The sequence below is a fragment of the Zophobas morio genome, unplaced genomic scaffold (assembly GCF_036711695.1).
Source record: "Zophobas morio isolate AGI-343-1 ecotype UQ-CSIRO unplaced genomic scaffold, CSIRO_AGI_Zmor_V1 ptg000014l, whole genome shotgun sequence".
Classification (NCBI taxonomy): domain Eukaryota; kingdom Metazoa; phylum Arthropoda; class Insecta; order Coleoptera; family Tenebrionidae; genus Zophobas; species Zophobas morio.
The window spans coordinates 7,336,878-7,352,933 of NW_026972119.1; the positions used below are offsets into that span (position 1 = coordinate 7,336,878).

Below are 16,056 nucleotides of genomic sequence, written 5' to 3' on the forward strand. Positions count from 1 at the left end.
GATTTAAAAATTGAGCTTCTTTTCCAACTCGGACTTAATATTGTCCATGTATAATATACATGTTCATAATAATGACGTTGTATCTAATCTTGGACTTTAATTACTGACATCAATGCTTAGCATTTTTTAAGTTATCAAATACTGATGCACATTTGATTTCAACAACAATGTTATCAACATCTTCATTACAAGTATATCTCTCCAGCTGTTGAGGCTTCTTTCACTATCAAAATAAATAATTTTAGCAATTTTTGTCCTATAAGACTTCAAACGAGGTGGCAAAAATAAAAGCACTTTTAACTTGTGTTAGTGACTTCAAGGTGAGGTGTTAACTTTCCAAGTTTGCTCGTAGGTGTTATAAATACCTGACACCTTTTGCACGTTATTAACGCAATTACACACTTTTGTTATTAGGCAAAATATACCTTCAACCATTCAAGTCGCACCTAAATCACCTCCAAACTTTCGTTTCGATTGTGCCAAGATTCACGAATGCATAAATGTCGAACTAAAATTTATATCCCATAACTCCATAATTATGGGTTTGTATTCTGCTGGTAATAGAATATGAATAAACAGCTCTTCTGCGGAGCTGCATTTTGAGATACAACAGTTCAAAAGTGTATGTTCGTAGAAGAATCAGTTAAAGTTTGCTTTGAATTTGAAAAGAAAGATGAATTCAGAAATCTTCTATCGCCAGCTGAGAGTTCATATGGAAGACTTGTAGTGACGTATAATCCTCCTCAGCACAAAAAAATTCCCATAGGTGAAAACGAGACATCGAACCGAGCAAAGAATGCAACTTAAAAATGGGCTAGGTACTAGAAAAATAAAAATAACGAACCACTGCGATCGTTCAACTGCAGTGAATAATGTTGCGTAACGTAGTGTGAGAAGAACACTTTAAGTCTTATAACAATAACGTGACATTCAAAATGAAAGTTCAGGAGAGCCGGATTTCTAGGTGAATTCAGAACACGATTCAAATCTTATTAACAAGTTAAATTGCAGCGTCTAAGGTCATAGTATGGCAACCAAAATTTGCACTTCTGTCATCAATTGTACATCTGATAATGGATAGCTATTTAACATCATAAAGTTTTATCATATTCATTTTGTTAATTTGTTTGTGAAGTTAATGAAGTATGTACTTTAATTTGGAAAACAGTGGGGTAGAGTGCACATACTCGCACACATTCACTTTATAAAACATGCTTTCTCAAGAAATAATCTTGACGAATAACCCTTGAGCTTTAACTCCCAGCACGTAAGCTACGTGTAGCTATATTTTTGCAAAAGTCTGCTCTAATGCAAACGTGCTTGGCCTAACAATTAGTGAAGTGCCCGATGTGGGATTTCAGGTCTTCAACGCATTAAATTTCAAACATCTTCCAAGAAACTGATATCGCAATTCACTTGATAAAAATCATAACTCGGAATACAACCTCTGATTACATTTAAGTGAAGCGGTTAAATCATTTGAAGAGGATTTTTTATTTGAAATACTTGAGTTTTATGGCAGAATTATAAAAAATATTGTTTGAAGTTGATTTTTATAGAATAGTTTACAATACATAAATAGTTGTTTCCTTAATACAAAACAAAAATGTTATTTTTTCACCAAACTCCACGATTACCGGTTATTTGGATTAACAGAAAAATAACATTGAATTAGGTGATAGGTGCTTTTAATGAATTTAACTGAATATAATTTCAAATACTGGAAAGCGAGAAGTCGCCAAAACTATGCCCAGTCTGTTTTTTTAAATTTGAGAAATCTACATAACAGGCTGCTTTTTGAGCAGACGATAATTTATGCTTCATTTTTGAAGGTAGAAAAGTAATTATTTTACCTTCGCCATTAAATATTTCTTATCTGGTGCTTCAAAAAGGAACCGATTAATTTATTCTTTAGTTGGCGTCTTTCGCTTTTCAGGATGACATCCGTGAGATTTATTTTTTAAATATGGTAATACTGATGCCATGTTTCACATTCAAAGTATCTTTCAAACATCGAGTAATGTCCCCACAATTCTGATGGTTCAACTGTCTTTGATAAATACGCACATACAAAAAAGGAGTTTTGTATTTCCCGTCACTCCATAAATAGCCTATAACTATTTTTGTTTGCTTCTTTCGACTTGGAAAGTCCCAATTCTTAAAGTTGCATGTTTCGATAATTCCTGTATATCAGGCGACGCAGAGGGTATTTTAGATGACTCAATGGTAAACGACTATTTTCATATTTGTTGGACGTTTCATGACCTCCTAGAGTATGAAAAGTATAGGTTTATTATTATTATTATTCTGACCTGACCATCCCCACCAATAATTTGATGACATCTCAAAATTTTGCATAGTAAATGTTATTTAAATTTTATAAAATAACATATTTCTATGCTTGTGGTTTATGAACCGCCCTTAATTGTTTATCTTAGATTCCTAGACATCCAGATTTTTGGAAATAAATCAAAATTGCACCTATATAAGCAGTTCTAAAAAAATTAATTCGTCATCAATTTTTGGGGAGAGATGAACCCATATATTTTGATTAAAAATTTATTTTTAATTTATTTATTTTGCTAACACAATAACTTTTAAAACGTCTGCAAGATTTCAAAGCATTCGATTTTGCAAATTCCAAATTAAATCGCAAAATGTTGTTATATGATTATGATTTTTTTTCCAAAAAGTGTAAAGTATCTGGTAAAAAGTCAACACGGATTCATAAACTATACGTGTAGGGATATGTTTTTCATACAAATTAAAACCCATTTACTGTGTACAATTTTGAGCTACCGTCTTCGCGTTATTGGTGAGGATGATTCGACAAATTTTGGTTAACGTTTTACCATTTACATGATATTCCAAATATACATACAAAATTTGACAACAATCGGTCTATTAGTTTCGGAGATTATCTGTAAGAAAAATCTGGACGGACAGACAGACGGAAACTGGAGACCCATTTTTTCGTACTCTTGGGGTCATGACACATGGAGAAAATATGAAAGCAGTTTGAGAAGTAAAAAATAAAATAAAATTCGCAAAACCAAATTTAATAACTTTTTAAGAAACCAGGCTTATTTGTTCTGTCTAGGAATCTAGGAATAATTTTCACATATGCTATTTTCTGATCATAATAATCTGACAAGATACATCAAATTACGACCCAAACAATTCTTAAACGATCTTCCGGGTTGGAGAAAATTATTATTAAAAAAACATTCAATGAACGTGTCCCACGAGATTTTGTAAACCTCATGTATTTAAGTAAATTGTTCAAAATTAAAACATAAAAAACAACGAAAGTATTTTAACAAAAATGACTCTGGGTATTTATTTTTCTTGGTTCGAGCTACAAGAAAAACTTTAGCGTCAAGTATTTATTACGTATTTATTTCCTCATATTAAAAAAAAAACAGTACAATGACCACACCCTCACTCCTCACACCCACAAAATGCTGCTAAGGAAGTAATAAATGCCTTATGCCCGTTTGCACCACTTTTAATCACGTGATTAAAAATACGGTGCAAACGAACATTAGTACCCCAAAACTCCAGTATATTATACCGAATTGCTATTGTGAATGTTTGTGATTTTTTTTTGTCAGGTTGGCAACATTTTTTATATATTTTTTGATGGCATATTGGGCACCCTCATGCTAAAATTGACAACTGTGAAGTGACATAGTAATCATAGTATGACATCATTGCTGCCACCACATCAATAATAGTTACCCGGTATTAAATATTGCAGAAAATATGAAATTGAAGGTTATGCAGTCGTGCCATTCGCCGCTAATAAAACAATCTAGTTTATTGACATTTGTTTTCTTTTGCAACTTCTGTAACTTAATTGCTAGCAATGATGAAACTTCAATATAAAATATTTTCTGAATATTAAACACACTAAGCATACAAGATACAAATTATAATTGATGTTCCATCAAATTTGAGGTACCCTTTATTTACAAAAGTGAACTGACATGGTATAACATCATTCCTGCCAATAATTTAGAAGGGTCACCACAAAAATTTGCTTCAATCATTAATGTATTAAATATGAAAGTGAAGTTTATGCCATTCGCCGCCAATAAAACAATCTATTTTAGTGACATTTGTTTTCTCCCGCTACATCTGTCATTTAATTGCTAGCGTTGATGAAACTTCAAGATAAAATATGTATTTTGTGAAAATGAATACACTATGCAATACTATGCATACAAGATACAAATTCCAAATGATGCACCATCAAATTTGATGTTCCCTCTATTTACCAAGCAGTTAAATAATGCAAATATTAATTATCGTCATACGAAAAACCTACAGCTGCTCTGTACGCAGATAACCGATAACCGACCACCCCTGCACAAAAATATCAATTATTTAGATGTTCATTACCGAATTCCAGTCGGGTTGACGACAGATCGCTTTATTGAATCATCTATTATGTTGTTAACGTCAACTGGAATGCTTCAATTAATAAACCAATTGATGTATAGAGTTATGTTAAAAATGCAGATGGACGCAAGTAGGTAGACAAGTCTTATTGGATTCGTATAGTATTCATATTCCAGTCAGAACATTCGTACCGCTTTTTTTCCACACTAAAATTACGATGTTATTGTTTGGAGGTACAAACTGATGAACCTGCTACAATGGTTATTTATCATTACTGAAAACGACCATTCACCTTAGTTCTCAGAAACGCGCCGATAAAAGAACCGTTCGACGATTTTTCCGACTTTGTCGCTTATCACAAAGCCACAACAGCAAACAAATGAATAATGTTCGATAGCTATCTAATCGAAAGTTGCACCTTATTTATTTAAACGTTGAGTAATGTGAAGAGCTCTTAAGTAAACGCTCCCATTTCCACGAAACCGATAAAAACAATGATCCAGAAGTACTTCTTTCTCCGACTTCACACGGTTTACATATTATTATCTTACATAATGCGGCCGGCGTGACTAACGTTCGAAGAATCCGAAGAATAGAACGAGACGATTATTGTTAAAGAAGTCGATGGCAAAGCCCCGTGAGGATTATTACACAATTTCCAATTACTCTAGGTGCACCGTTGTAGAGAACTACACATTTATTATAATAAACAACTTTCATTGGAGATGAGATCATCCTCTATAATACTGGTTTGATAATGGACACAGCATTCGTGTGACTGGCGGCTGAAATAAGTGGCGGCTAACCGGTGACCAAGCGCTTCTTTTTAAACTTTGAACGCGAAATGCATGAATCACAAATGTGGGAAACAATAACGGTTCTACTTTTAGTTGTCTTAGGTTAGAGAAAGAGACAAAAGTCACTGGGGCGCCCCACCGGAACAGGTGAAGACACACCCCTGAGACTTGACAAGTCAACCACAAAAGGGCTTACTGCAAAAATGGGACTTACCGTTGTTCTAGACTGCAGAAATTAAGACCGGTGCTATTTAAATCACTATTTGAAGTGCGTGAATGTTTCTATGTAACACTAATGACACTAGAGCCAGCCGAGCATACGCCCCATCGATTATTTTCGTTGACGCGGTCCAAGCGGTGACTTGAAGGGCGTCGTTTCGCTAATTTAAGTCAATAATCGTCGATTCCAGACACTTTAATAACAAAGTCGCTCACTAAAAATTAGAAATTCGTTTCGCGTACCCTCAGCAGTTTCTACCGAACCAACTCCAATGGCAATGCGCTGGCGCAACCCATCATACGCATCGAAGCTACTGGGACCACCTCACGCAAAACACGCCCTTACACCAACTGTCATACGGCCCAAAGTCGCCTCTAGTCTGTCAAATTTAGAAACACTAGCGCTTCAGTGTAAAAAATCATAACTAAAATCGACGTTTTTCTGTATCGATCTGACAGTTGTCAAAAAAGTTTGACGTTTGTCAACGTTTGTTTATTGCTTTCTCAGGTAAAAAAGCGTTTTTTGTGGTTGTTATATTTTCGGAGGGTTTTTTTTCATCCATTGTTGTTTTTTTTAGGTAGGTATGGGTAGGCGCAGTCGATCCAAATCGCCATACGGCTCCAGACGGCGTGACAGAGAGAGAGACCGGGATAAGGACAGGGACAGAGATAGGGATCGGGAACGGGAAAGAGAGAGAGACCGACACAGGAGGAAGCGGTCCAAGGACAGGTCCAGAGATAGGGAACGAAGACGGCATTCGCACGACAGAGAAGTTCGCCGTAGGTACTCACGTTCATTGACTAGGTCCAGGTCCAGATCCAGATCGGTGGAAAAAAAATCGAGACCTTTGCAGCCTGAAAGACCGGTTGTTACGGCGGCAGACTTGGAGGGGAAGAGTGCGGATGAACAAGAGATGATGAAGTTGATGGGTTTTTGTAATTTTGATACTACGAAAGGGAAGAAGGTCGAAGGGAATGACGTGGGTGGCGTTCACGTTATCTTGAAGAGGAAATATAGACAGTACATGAATAGAAAGGGAGGTTTTAATAGACCTCTGGACTTTGTTGCGTGAGTGGGAGTGAACAACCAGGTTTTACTTACCTCAATTGTCAGGTTAGATGAAATGGATACCTCATGAAGTGTATATTCAAGTTTTATGGTTTGACGTTTTACATACATCGTTGTTGTTGATGGGTAATGTAAAGTGTTTACGGGTTGTTCTCCATATACTTTTATATAGTTAAGTTTCCAGTTTATCATAAGCGTAACAGATTTGATACGATTGTAGAAATTGTCCGATCAAGACTAATTTTTGTAAGAAATACACAATTTAATATTTATCCACTTGTTAATTTCTTAACGTCACAGTTATCTGGATATTTCAGAGAATTTCCTGCTAACGACTAGTAGAACTATATTTAGTCGACTCTTCTTTGTAACATAAAATGTTAAAGTATTAAGATTCTCTTAAAGAGGTGTTTAGTACAGACATGGAAATTTAATGAGTTCAGGTATAAAATTTCATTGCCATATTTCCTACAGTGTCTACTTTCACCTATACTATGTGCGCGCTTTTAGCTATAATATCAGAATGAATTAATTATTTTCATACATTTATTTGGAAGAAATTACAACAGGTCTTGATGGTCTTCTCAAATAATAATGTTGACTGTATCAACAGAGACACAGACACAGAATAATTAGGTTGTATAATTCTTATTATTTTCTGAAAGTGGTTGTTGTAAGATCTTAGCCAAGTCCTCACCAGAATATAAGTTTATACATGGATAGAATTAATGACTGCGGAAAATTTTTGGAGTGGCAATTCTGAATGATTGGCAGTAATCTTAGTATGCCAGTTCACAGTTGTTAATTTGATATGGCTGCTCCTAAAAAAAACACAAATGAGAAGAAAAATTAGTGCCCAAATTTCAATTTTACATCAGGTATGCCATCACAGAATTTCAGTATGTTGCCAATCTGACAAAAAAAAAAACACAAACATTAATATTAACTCGGTATTTATAGTAACTATAGTATTAGTAGTAGTGTTGCTAAATAGCTTTAATAGCTGAATATTGATCCTTGACATTTATCTAGTTAAAAATCTGGATTTTTAGCCGCAATTTATCCGAGATTAAAAGTATATAAAAGAAGTTGAACAAAAATAGAATTTTTAAAATTATTACATTATTGAAAAATTTAGTCTGTGTCATCAGAACATTCATTTTCGTTGCCTAATTTACAATCCTAATTATCAGTTTCTACTTCCAAAAATATCTCTTGTGTTTCTGAATTACTCCACTTACTTTTTCTATTAGACCTTAATAAAAAAATATGTATCTCCCATTTGCTAGATTCCATCACAATTGGCGTCAAATTTGAAATACAAAGCTTGGCAGCGATTTTAATAAAGTATTAAGCAAGAATAATTTAAAAAATAAAACAAAATGCTGCAATATTGCATTGTAAATTAAAAAAAACATACCTTTAAGATGCATACTTGTCTCATAATCCACTTCAAATATATATAATAATACGCGTATACAGGGATATGTTTTTCAATACGTTGACATTTCAATGCGACTTTTTTATCAGTCTGTATTTTTGGTTACTGTCTTATCTATTATTTTTATTTAATAAAATGATTGTGCGTTTAATAAGTCCGATATTCTCGGATTCAACAACTTATAAAACGTCGAAAAAAACTCTTTTTTTTTCTTTAGCTCTTAAACATTATGATTTATCTTACAAGAGAAATTATTTAATTAATTCAATAATTCATACATGAAATTGTTTCTAGGCTGATACACTTTTTTCGTTTTGGTATACTATAGGCAAACAACATACTTTGTACCTGAATTAATAACAGTTAAATTTGAATGTAGGGCCATTTTATAAAAAAAAAAACACTTAATGCGTTATGATTTGTCTCAAACTGACTTATAAGTCAACAGTAATTTACATAAAGATGAAAACAGAAAAAAATTGGTCGAAAAAAAAAAAATTATTTCCCTCGCTCCTGAAACACAGTCCAATCAACTTTTTGTGTGATAATAATATCGCTTGATTTTTCAAATTTCTGCTCTAGTCGGCCATGACGCCTACGTCAGCCGCAAGTCACCCGTTTCAATTTCACTGCTGACGTACGCGTCATGACCAACTAGAATAGAAATTTAAACCAGTAACGTAAATAATCCTCCGCAGCCCCTGCACCACGGGGGCGCAAATTCCAAGGGAACGCAATGTGAACAATATGAAATATATTTAAAGCAGATAACCAACGGAAAAAAATGTACTCTCTGCTTGGAAGGAATTCCGACTATTGGCATGTTTAGATAACATGCATCAGCGGCCGCATGCACTTGTGCAGTGAGTAAAGATGTTTAAATACATAGTCACTGACTTGTGTTAACATCAGGGGCGGCTGTGCCAGGGGGCACAAGGGCACGTGTCCCCCAAAATGACAACGTCTATAAACACACTGGAGATGGCAAAATAGTAATTTTCAATATTTAAAAAATTATTCGAAAATAATTTGTGTCATAATTATCAAAACTATTTTTTTTATCATCTCCATTTGTATAAAATGTATCAAAACGTACATCTAAAGATGTTGTGTTAAATCATACTTCATTTAGACGTTTTGTTTACACCGTTGCCATGAAAACCATGCATCTAGTCGCTGTATTCAGCTGGAATCGGTCCTGCTCGAACAGTGACCACAACCAGTAACTCAGTTGCGGGATTACATTTTCATTCTGCGCGAGTGAAATTGTTTGATTTTAAATAAAAATAATGAATGCAGTTGAATATTTAATAAAACATCGTCCTCTGTTTTACGACGGAATTTTTTTTTTTTTAATTTAGGTAGTGCCACCCCCGATTTATTAATAAAAAAAAGTCTTCATGACAAAACGAGACTTTTATAGATATTTTAATATACATACCAAGTATGGTAAATTTTTGTAGATGTGTGGTGTGAAAAAAATAATAAATTGTTTTGTTTGTGTGTCTCCTCAGTAACAATTTAAAACCAAAGGTATACGGACAAGTACTTTTTTACTTTTCTTGAATGTATTTTTGTATTTATTTCCGTCACACAATTTCGTCTATTAATTGGTAATAACAGCCTGTTTTATATCTTCATATTTAACTCATCAATCAAATCATAGATTAATGTAGATGCGACATACAGGCTGATTTTGCAAAACCACCCTTATTGACATTGGAGTCCTCAACCGCCAAAGGCAAGCGCCAAATTTAAATAGCCGATACCAATAAAAAAACTTGTTTCACTAGAACTCGTCGCATGAGAACTTGTTTGATCTACAGACCAGAGCGCGCTCAGGCCAATGTCGACTCTGTTGTTTGGTCGGTTTTTATAACGATAAAGTGAATATTTTTGGTACATATTTGGATGATTTTCCATATTTTGTTCAACTAGGAATTAATTTTTTATTTGTGTTTTATACTAGCAAAACGCCTTAAACTAAGAATATTGTTGAAATCGTAGTAACCCAATGGATTTTTATCGGGAAAATGTTTTGGAAACACTGTGTTCTATTTTGTATGAATTTTTAAATGTTTTTAGTGACAATTTTTGTGGTTGTTTTCGATACACTGTGAGAAAAAAAAATGAAAAATTAAAATAATCGAAAAATCGAGAAATCTAATAATCTAAAAATCGAAACCTTAAAAAAATCGTAAAACCGAAACATTGAAAAATCGAAATATCGAAGAACTGAAAATCGAAAAATGAAACATCTGAAAATCGAAAAAATGTAAAATTCAAAAATCGGATAACTCGAGAAACCGAAATAGGCCAAAATCGAAAAGTTAAAAATTGAACAATTTATAAATTGAGAAGTTGACAATCAAAATATCGAAAAATCCAAATCTCGACGAATCGAGAAATCAAAAAACTTAAAAATTCGAAAAACTGAAAAATTGAGAGATTGAAAGATCAATGATGAAGTCGAAAAATCGAAAAATAGAGAAATCGACAAACAAAAAGTTAAAAGTTGAAAAAAATGGAAAACTGGAAAAACTGAGAAACCGAAATAGGCCGAAATAAAAAATTGAAAAACTGATAAATGGAAAACCTGAACAATCAAATCTCGATAAATCGGGAATGAAAATTTAAGAAATCGAAAAATTGAAAAACAGAACATATAAAACCAGGAAGTCGAAAAATCGAAAGATTAAGAAGAAAAAATAGAGAAATCTAAAATTTAAAAATCGAAAAAGTAAACAGTCGACACATCGAAAAATCCAGAAGTCAAAAATGGAAAAGTTGAAGAACAGAAATATTGAAAAATTCCAATACTGAAATATCGAAAAACTGTAAAATGAAAAAAAAAACTGACGAATCGAAAAACTAAAAAATTCCTAAACTTACATATCCAAAAACTGAGAATCTAAAGAATCGAAAAATTAAGAAATCGAAAAATCAAAAAAGTGAAGTCGAAATACCGAAACATTAAAAAAATCGAAAAATTGAAATATCAAGAACCTGAAAAATCGTAAGATCGAAAAATTGAATAATAAGTAAACTGAAAAATCCCAAAACTGAAATGTCCAAAACCTGAGAAATTAAAAAATTGAAAAATTGAGAAATCGAAAAATCAAAAAAGTGAATTTGAAAAATCAAAACCTGAAAAAATTGAAAAATCGACAAATAGAGAGTTTATAAAAGTCAAAAATTGAAAAGTCGAAATATTTAAAATCCAAAAATTGAATAATAATTAGGAGTAAACTGAAAAGTGCCCAAACTAAAATTTCGAAAAACTGATAATTCGAAAGTTGAAACAGCAAGAAATTATGGTCGAAACCGGTTAGGATGTGTATCAGATCACGGATCATAGCTTATAAATCAAATCGTTTCCGAACGCTTAGAGTCGACATTGGCCTGGAGTGCGCTCTGGTCTGTAGATCAAACAAGTTATCAGACGACGAACTGTAATTCGTGTGACCTGAATTAAAGTGAAGGAAACAGTAAGCAGCTTGTAATATTCTGGTAAATCTAGGGTCAATTTGTCGAAAGTAAAACGCGTCGTTAAAAATATGATGACATTTTTTTTAGTTAATTTTATTCCTAGTTAGAAACAAACACTGTTGCCAACATAAGTCGAGGAATCCTCAACCGTCATTTAATTTAAACTATGACGCTTCTCTATGTTCTCTGATCAAATTGTGTCCTCCCCATTTTAAAAGGTCACGAGCCGCCACTGGGTACCATAAAATTAAATTTGATTGATTTTGTCTCCTCAAAACAGAGGAGAGGACTGATGAATTAATTAAGCCACAGTAAAACAAAACGCTCCGAATATTACATATTTTGGATGAGGAGTTGCTACTTTGATAGTAATTATTTAATTATTATTAAATATGACGGGCACAACATTATCGTATTCCTACATTTTCGAGAAAATGAGATGCTTGATTTAATAAAGAAAAAATTCGAACCACAGATTTTTCACGTGCAAAGTAGGCTTCGTCACCACAGGACTATTAGATTAGGTAACTAAGTTTGCGTGGCTACATTATTATGTGACTAAAAAAGAAGTGTGTTCAAACAATAACTATAATAATAATAATAAACAAAAACATGGCGGATTCATAAAAGACAAGTATATTAGGAGGATTTATGAAATTTAAGTTTACAAAATTTTGAGGGATATCGTCACGTTGTTGGTGTGATGATTAGACAAATTTTGGTGTGCGTTTTACTATCTATATATACTATATATATATATAGAATATTCATAACATATATCTAAAATTTATCAACAATCGGTCCAAGATTACACTGGTCTACAACATGAAACTTCCTAATATATTTTCTTCTGCTGATTATGAACTTGCTTTTAGATTTTTTCTAGCACATATAGTTTTTGCAAAATATTTACAATCAGAAAAATAAAAAAAATTGTCATCTCTCCAGGGAAATACAATTCAATTAGTCAGTTATCAGTTACTCAGTTAGCCATAAATTAATTATACAGAAATTTCACGTCTTTGAGATGGTCACATTTTTGACAAAAATGTACCGATTCGAATATTTTCAAATTTCGAATGCATATTTCTAGAACCATGGCGATTATCTCGATAATTAATATGACGTGCTAGAAAAAACTAATTGCAGATTTAGAATCAGCATGCGCAACTCATTAAAGTCCACCTATTCTAGTTTTTGCTTGATGACTTTTGATGCTCAACCAGTATCATTTGCTTAATAAAAATCTGGACCACGGTGGTAGAAGTAAGGTGTGGAAACAAGCCGCTCCAATTTGTTGAATAAAACACGCATCCCAGTAGGCTTATTTACTACGAAATAGTATGCAGCACAGTATGTCCATCTATGTATTAACATTTCAACTTGTCCGTGTATTTATGAATGAAATAAGTGACAGATTCGTTGGAGGGAAAATAAATCACAGCACTACGGTTTGTGGTTGGTCTTTGGTGTGAATCGTGTGATTGGTAGATGATTCGACATTTGTGATTGGGTAATAAATGACATTGGTATAAATGTCAAAGATTTAATACAGTTTTCTATTACTTAATTTCAACTGATCTCTCTAGACGTCGCTGCGGTGTGGACAGATAATGACATATAATCCAAACCACGCGATTTGTGTTTTCTACCAATGATTTTGAGGAAAGTTATGAATGAGGTTTCCACACCTTACTTCTACCACCGTGATCTGGACAGACAACAGAGAGACAGACGGAAACGAGAGACCTATTTTTTCGTACTTTAGAGATCATGAAAGTAGCTAGGCGCCGCATGGACTCGATAACAGTAAGTACTTTCCTAGCTTACGTTCAGCAGTAACCATAATTACCTGAAAAGTTTTGCGAAAAATCATTTGTGTAAAATATCCTAAACTAATATCCACAAATATTTTTAAACATGCTATGCTATAATCATAGTAACTAGGTAAGTATTGAATACTCAGCTTTGCTTAAGGTGCAGAGTTTATTTTTTATTATATGCGTGTAGCAAAACTTAATTCCCAAGTTCTATGAGCGCATTCTCTTAGCAAAAAAGAGTACAACGTACATATTAATAAATATATGCTCCGTATTTTGCATAATTTTATAACATTTAAGTATTCTTTAGATTAATTTTTTCCAGGTTGTTTTTTTTTTAATGCAAAACAAATCATACATTATAAAGAAAAAATCACAGACTAACAACGTTAAGGAATAATAAATTAAACTACTTTAAATTACTAAAATTTGGTATCATTCTAAAAAGATACATTTTATAAAGATATTCATAAATCTTCAAAAACAGATGCAGATAGAATTATTTAAATTTTGACAAGGTGTTGCAAAACTATACCATCTCGTATATTTCTGTTCCTACCGTCGTCCGACACTTGTATTTACGCAGCTAAAGAATACTTAGGGGCAGAAACGTATACCTGCATAAATAGGTACAGCCTGTCGGCGAAGGCAGAAACAGGAGCATACCGTTTTATCTTGCCAAAATTAAAAGAATTCTGTTATAAATAATTGAAGTTTTCAGTTTTTTAGGAGTTAACGATGGTTCTTTGTTCAGTTGTCTTTTAATTTTACTAATTTACTCAGTTTTTAAGCTTATGTTGTGTCTTTTGTTTGATTGTACTTTAAGGGCGAGGGAAATTCTGTCTAAGCAAACTTAAACCATTTTTTTTATTTTCACTTGAAATAACCTACTTTGGAGTATTTCAAGAACGAGGCTCTACTAGAACGTAAAGTCACTAGATATATATTTTTAGTGACTTTATTGAAACGGTACTTAGTACTCCATCTGTTGGGTGGTACAAAATCGTACCAAGGGCTTGAGGTGTGTTTGCGAATTGCGAAGCGGGGGAAGAAAAGAAAAAGTCAGGCCTGTGAGAAACTCGTTGTACGATTCTTGCTGATCAAACACCGAACATCTCTTTGCTGCAAAGTTTTAAAAACATCTCAAGTGGTAAGTATCTAATTGAAAATTTTTCTGTGGAGATTCTGACTCATATTTTTTATCCCCAGTACTGGAAACTTTGTACGAATGGCTCAAATATGACGCTAGAGACGCTAACACGGGTTAAATGGAGAACCTTTCCCGAGGACTGTGACTCTCATAGGTAGGAACTTCTATCATACATCTTAGAACTACGTTTTTTTTTCCTTGTACCGCTCTGTGTCGTATAGTTCGGATTAGAGTGGGTTAAGAACGAAGGGGTGTCTATTTAACTTAAGCGCACCTGGATTAAGTTGAGTTGCATTTAGAATTATCGTGGGTTAGGTGACGAGATTGGTGGGTATACTTACCTGGTGATAGGGTTAGCGGGTGACGCTTTACATAGGATAAGATGACGATCGACGCGACAATAGCGTTTTGCCGTCTTTGTTTTTCTTGCTGATTCGAGAGGAATAGCGAGTGACGCGCCGAGTAGAGCCAGATGGCGACCGACGCGATGGTGGCAATGTGCCATCTTTGTTGTTCTTGTTGATTAGATAGAGATAGCGAGTGAAGATTGGGCGTTTTCGCTATTTTCGTGTTCACGTAAAAAACAAAAATAGTGACTTCCACTTTAAGAACTTGATTTGTATGAGTTATTTCAAATACACGCTTGGTTGGTGTGACTGTGTAACTGCGTAGCTTCTCTCTTATAGGGATTTAAAACATTTGCACACCAATAAAAAAAAGCAAAGAGAAAATTTCCGACCCATATTTTTATGTATCTTTTTTGCTGTTGTCGCCCTGAACTCGGTTGTTTTTTTTTGTTGTAGTGTCGTTCATTTGTTGTATGTACAACACATTAGTAGGTACAGAGGCACTTTGTTTTTTTTTTCTTCCACACTACAAAATTTTCTTCCTTTTCAAGATAGACATATATCATAAGAGTGCACGAACGTGTAGGGATAGTACTTTTAAAAATAAACTATGGTTATAAAGCGTAGGAAGAGGCTAATGAGAATATCTAAAAATATATATAGGATGTTCTATTTGAAAAACTAAGTTATATGTGCTATGGCTCAAAAACAAAAACACTCTATACTTACATATTGTCAAAAATAATTTTACTGTATACTACTTAAGAAACCGTACAACTTTAGTTTGTGACTTTTTTCTATCGCTTATTTCATAATATTTATTTATTCCACTTTGTTGTTTTAGGGTCTGGTGACATTGAGACTGAGTTTTTTTTGAGACCATCGTCCGAAGAGGAGGACGGCGAGGCACAAGGGACGTTTTCTTCAGAATGAATTTAGGAGTTGACGCGCAAGGCACAATGGCGCTGAGCTAGAATAGCGTCATCGTGTTTACATTTCATAGTTTTAAATAAAATGAATACAGTAGGTACTTAAACGTTTCTGATTTTTATTTAATTAATTTCTACGAAATTTGAGAGCAAACTAAAACAAAAACAGTTTAAAATGCGAAAGTGGGAAAGGAATTTGAAGCAATACGCTAACCTAACTATTTAAAATTTATATTGTAGAGAATTTAGGCATAGTAAATAATCTCCCGAAAATCCGTTAATTAACGAAACTACGAGTATGAATGAATACGCATTAGCTGAATAAAACTAAGTAAAATTGCTATCGCAAAAAGTGGGTAACATTCTCCCGAAAAATATTAAGTTTCGCGGC

At 33.5% G+C, this 16,056-nt stretch overlaps 2 protein-coding genes and 1 long non-coding RNA gene across 5 annotated transcripts in view; 2 read left to right on the forward strand and 1 right to left on the reverse strand.

Annotated features, from left to right (window-relative positions):
- Positions 1–5,766, reverse strand: part of Hts (hu li tai shao) — a 67,545-nt gene extending 61,779 nt beyond the window's left edge. For 2 of the 3 annotated variants that reach the window (XM_064056392.1, XM_064056391.1), the window contains exon 1: positions 5,416–5,753. The gene's annotated coding sequence lies outside the window, so the exon portion shown is untranslated. Of the gene's footprint in view, positions 1–5,415 lie in introns of all 3 variants that reach the window. The other variant, XM_064056393.1, reaches the window with a different exon arrangement.
- A 60-nt stretch (positions 5,767–5,826) lies between these two features.
- On the forward strand, positions 5,827–6,761 carry LOC135129241 (U4/U6.U5 small nuclear ribonucleoprotein 27 kDa protein). Its single transcript, XM_064056394.1, has 2 exons — positions 5,827–5,928; positions 5,999–6,761. The coding sequence occupies exon 2, from the start codon at positions 6,005–6,007 to the stop codon at positions 6,491–6,493; it is 489 nt and encodes a 162-aa protein (XP_063912464.1). The 5' UTR covers positions 5,827–5,928; positions 5,999–6,004; the 3' UTR covers positions 6,494–6,761.
- A 7,088-nt stretch (positions 6,762–13,849) lies between these two features.
- LOC135129245 (uncharacterized) lies at positions 13,850–15,766 on the forward strand. Its single transcript, XR_010280534.1, has 3 exons — positions 13,850–14,389; positions 14,449–14,543; positions 15,581–15,766. It is a non-coding gene; the product is annotated as an uncharacterized LOC135129245 (long non-coding RNA).
- The last annotated feature ends 290 nt before the right edge of the window (positions 15,767–16,056 follow it).

What these genes read in the sequence shown, in the direction of transcription:
- LOC135129241 (XM_064056394.1), top strand. Translation starts at nt 6,005, where the DNA reads ATGGGTAGGCGCAGTCGATCCAAATCGCCATACGGCTCCAGACGGCGT.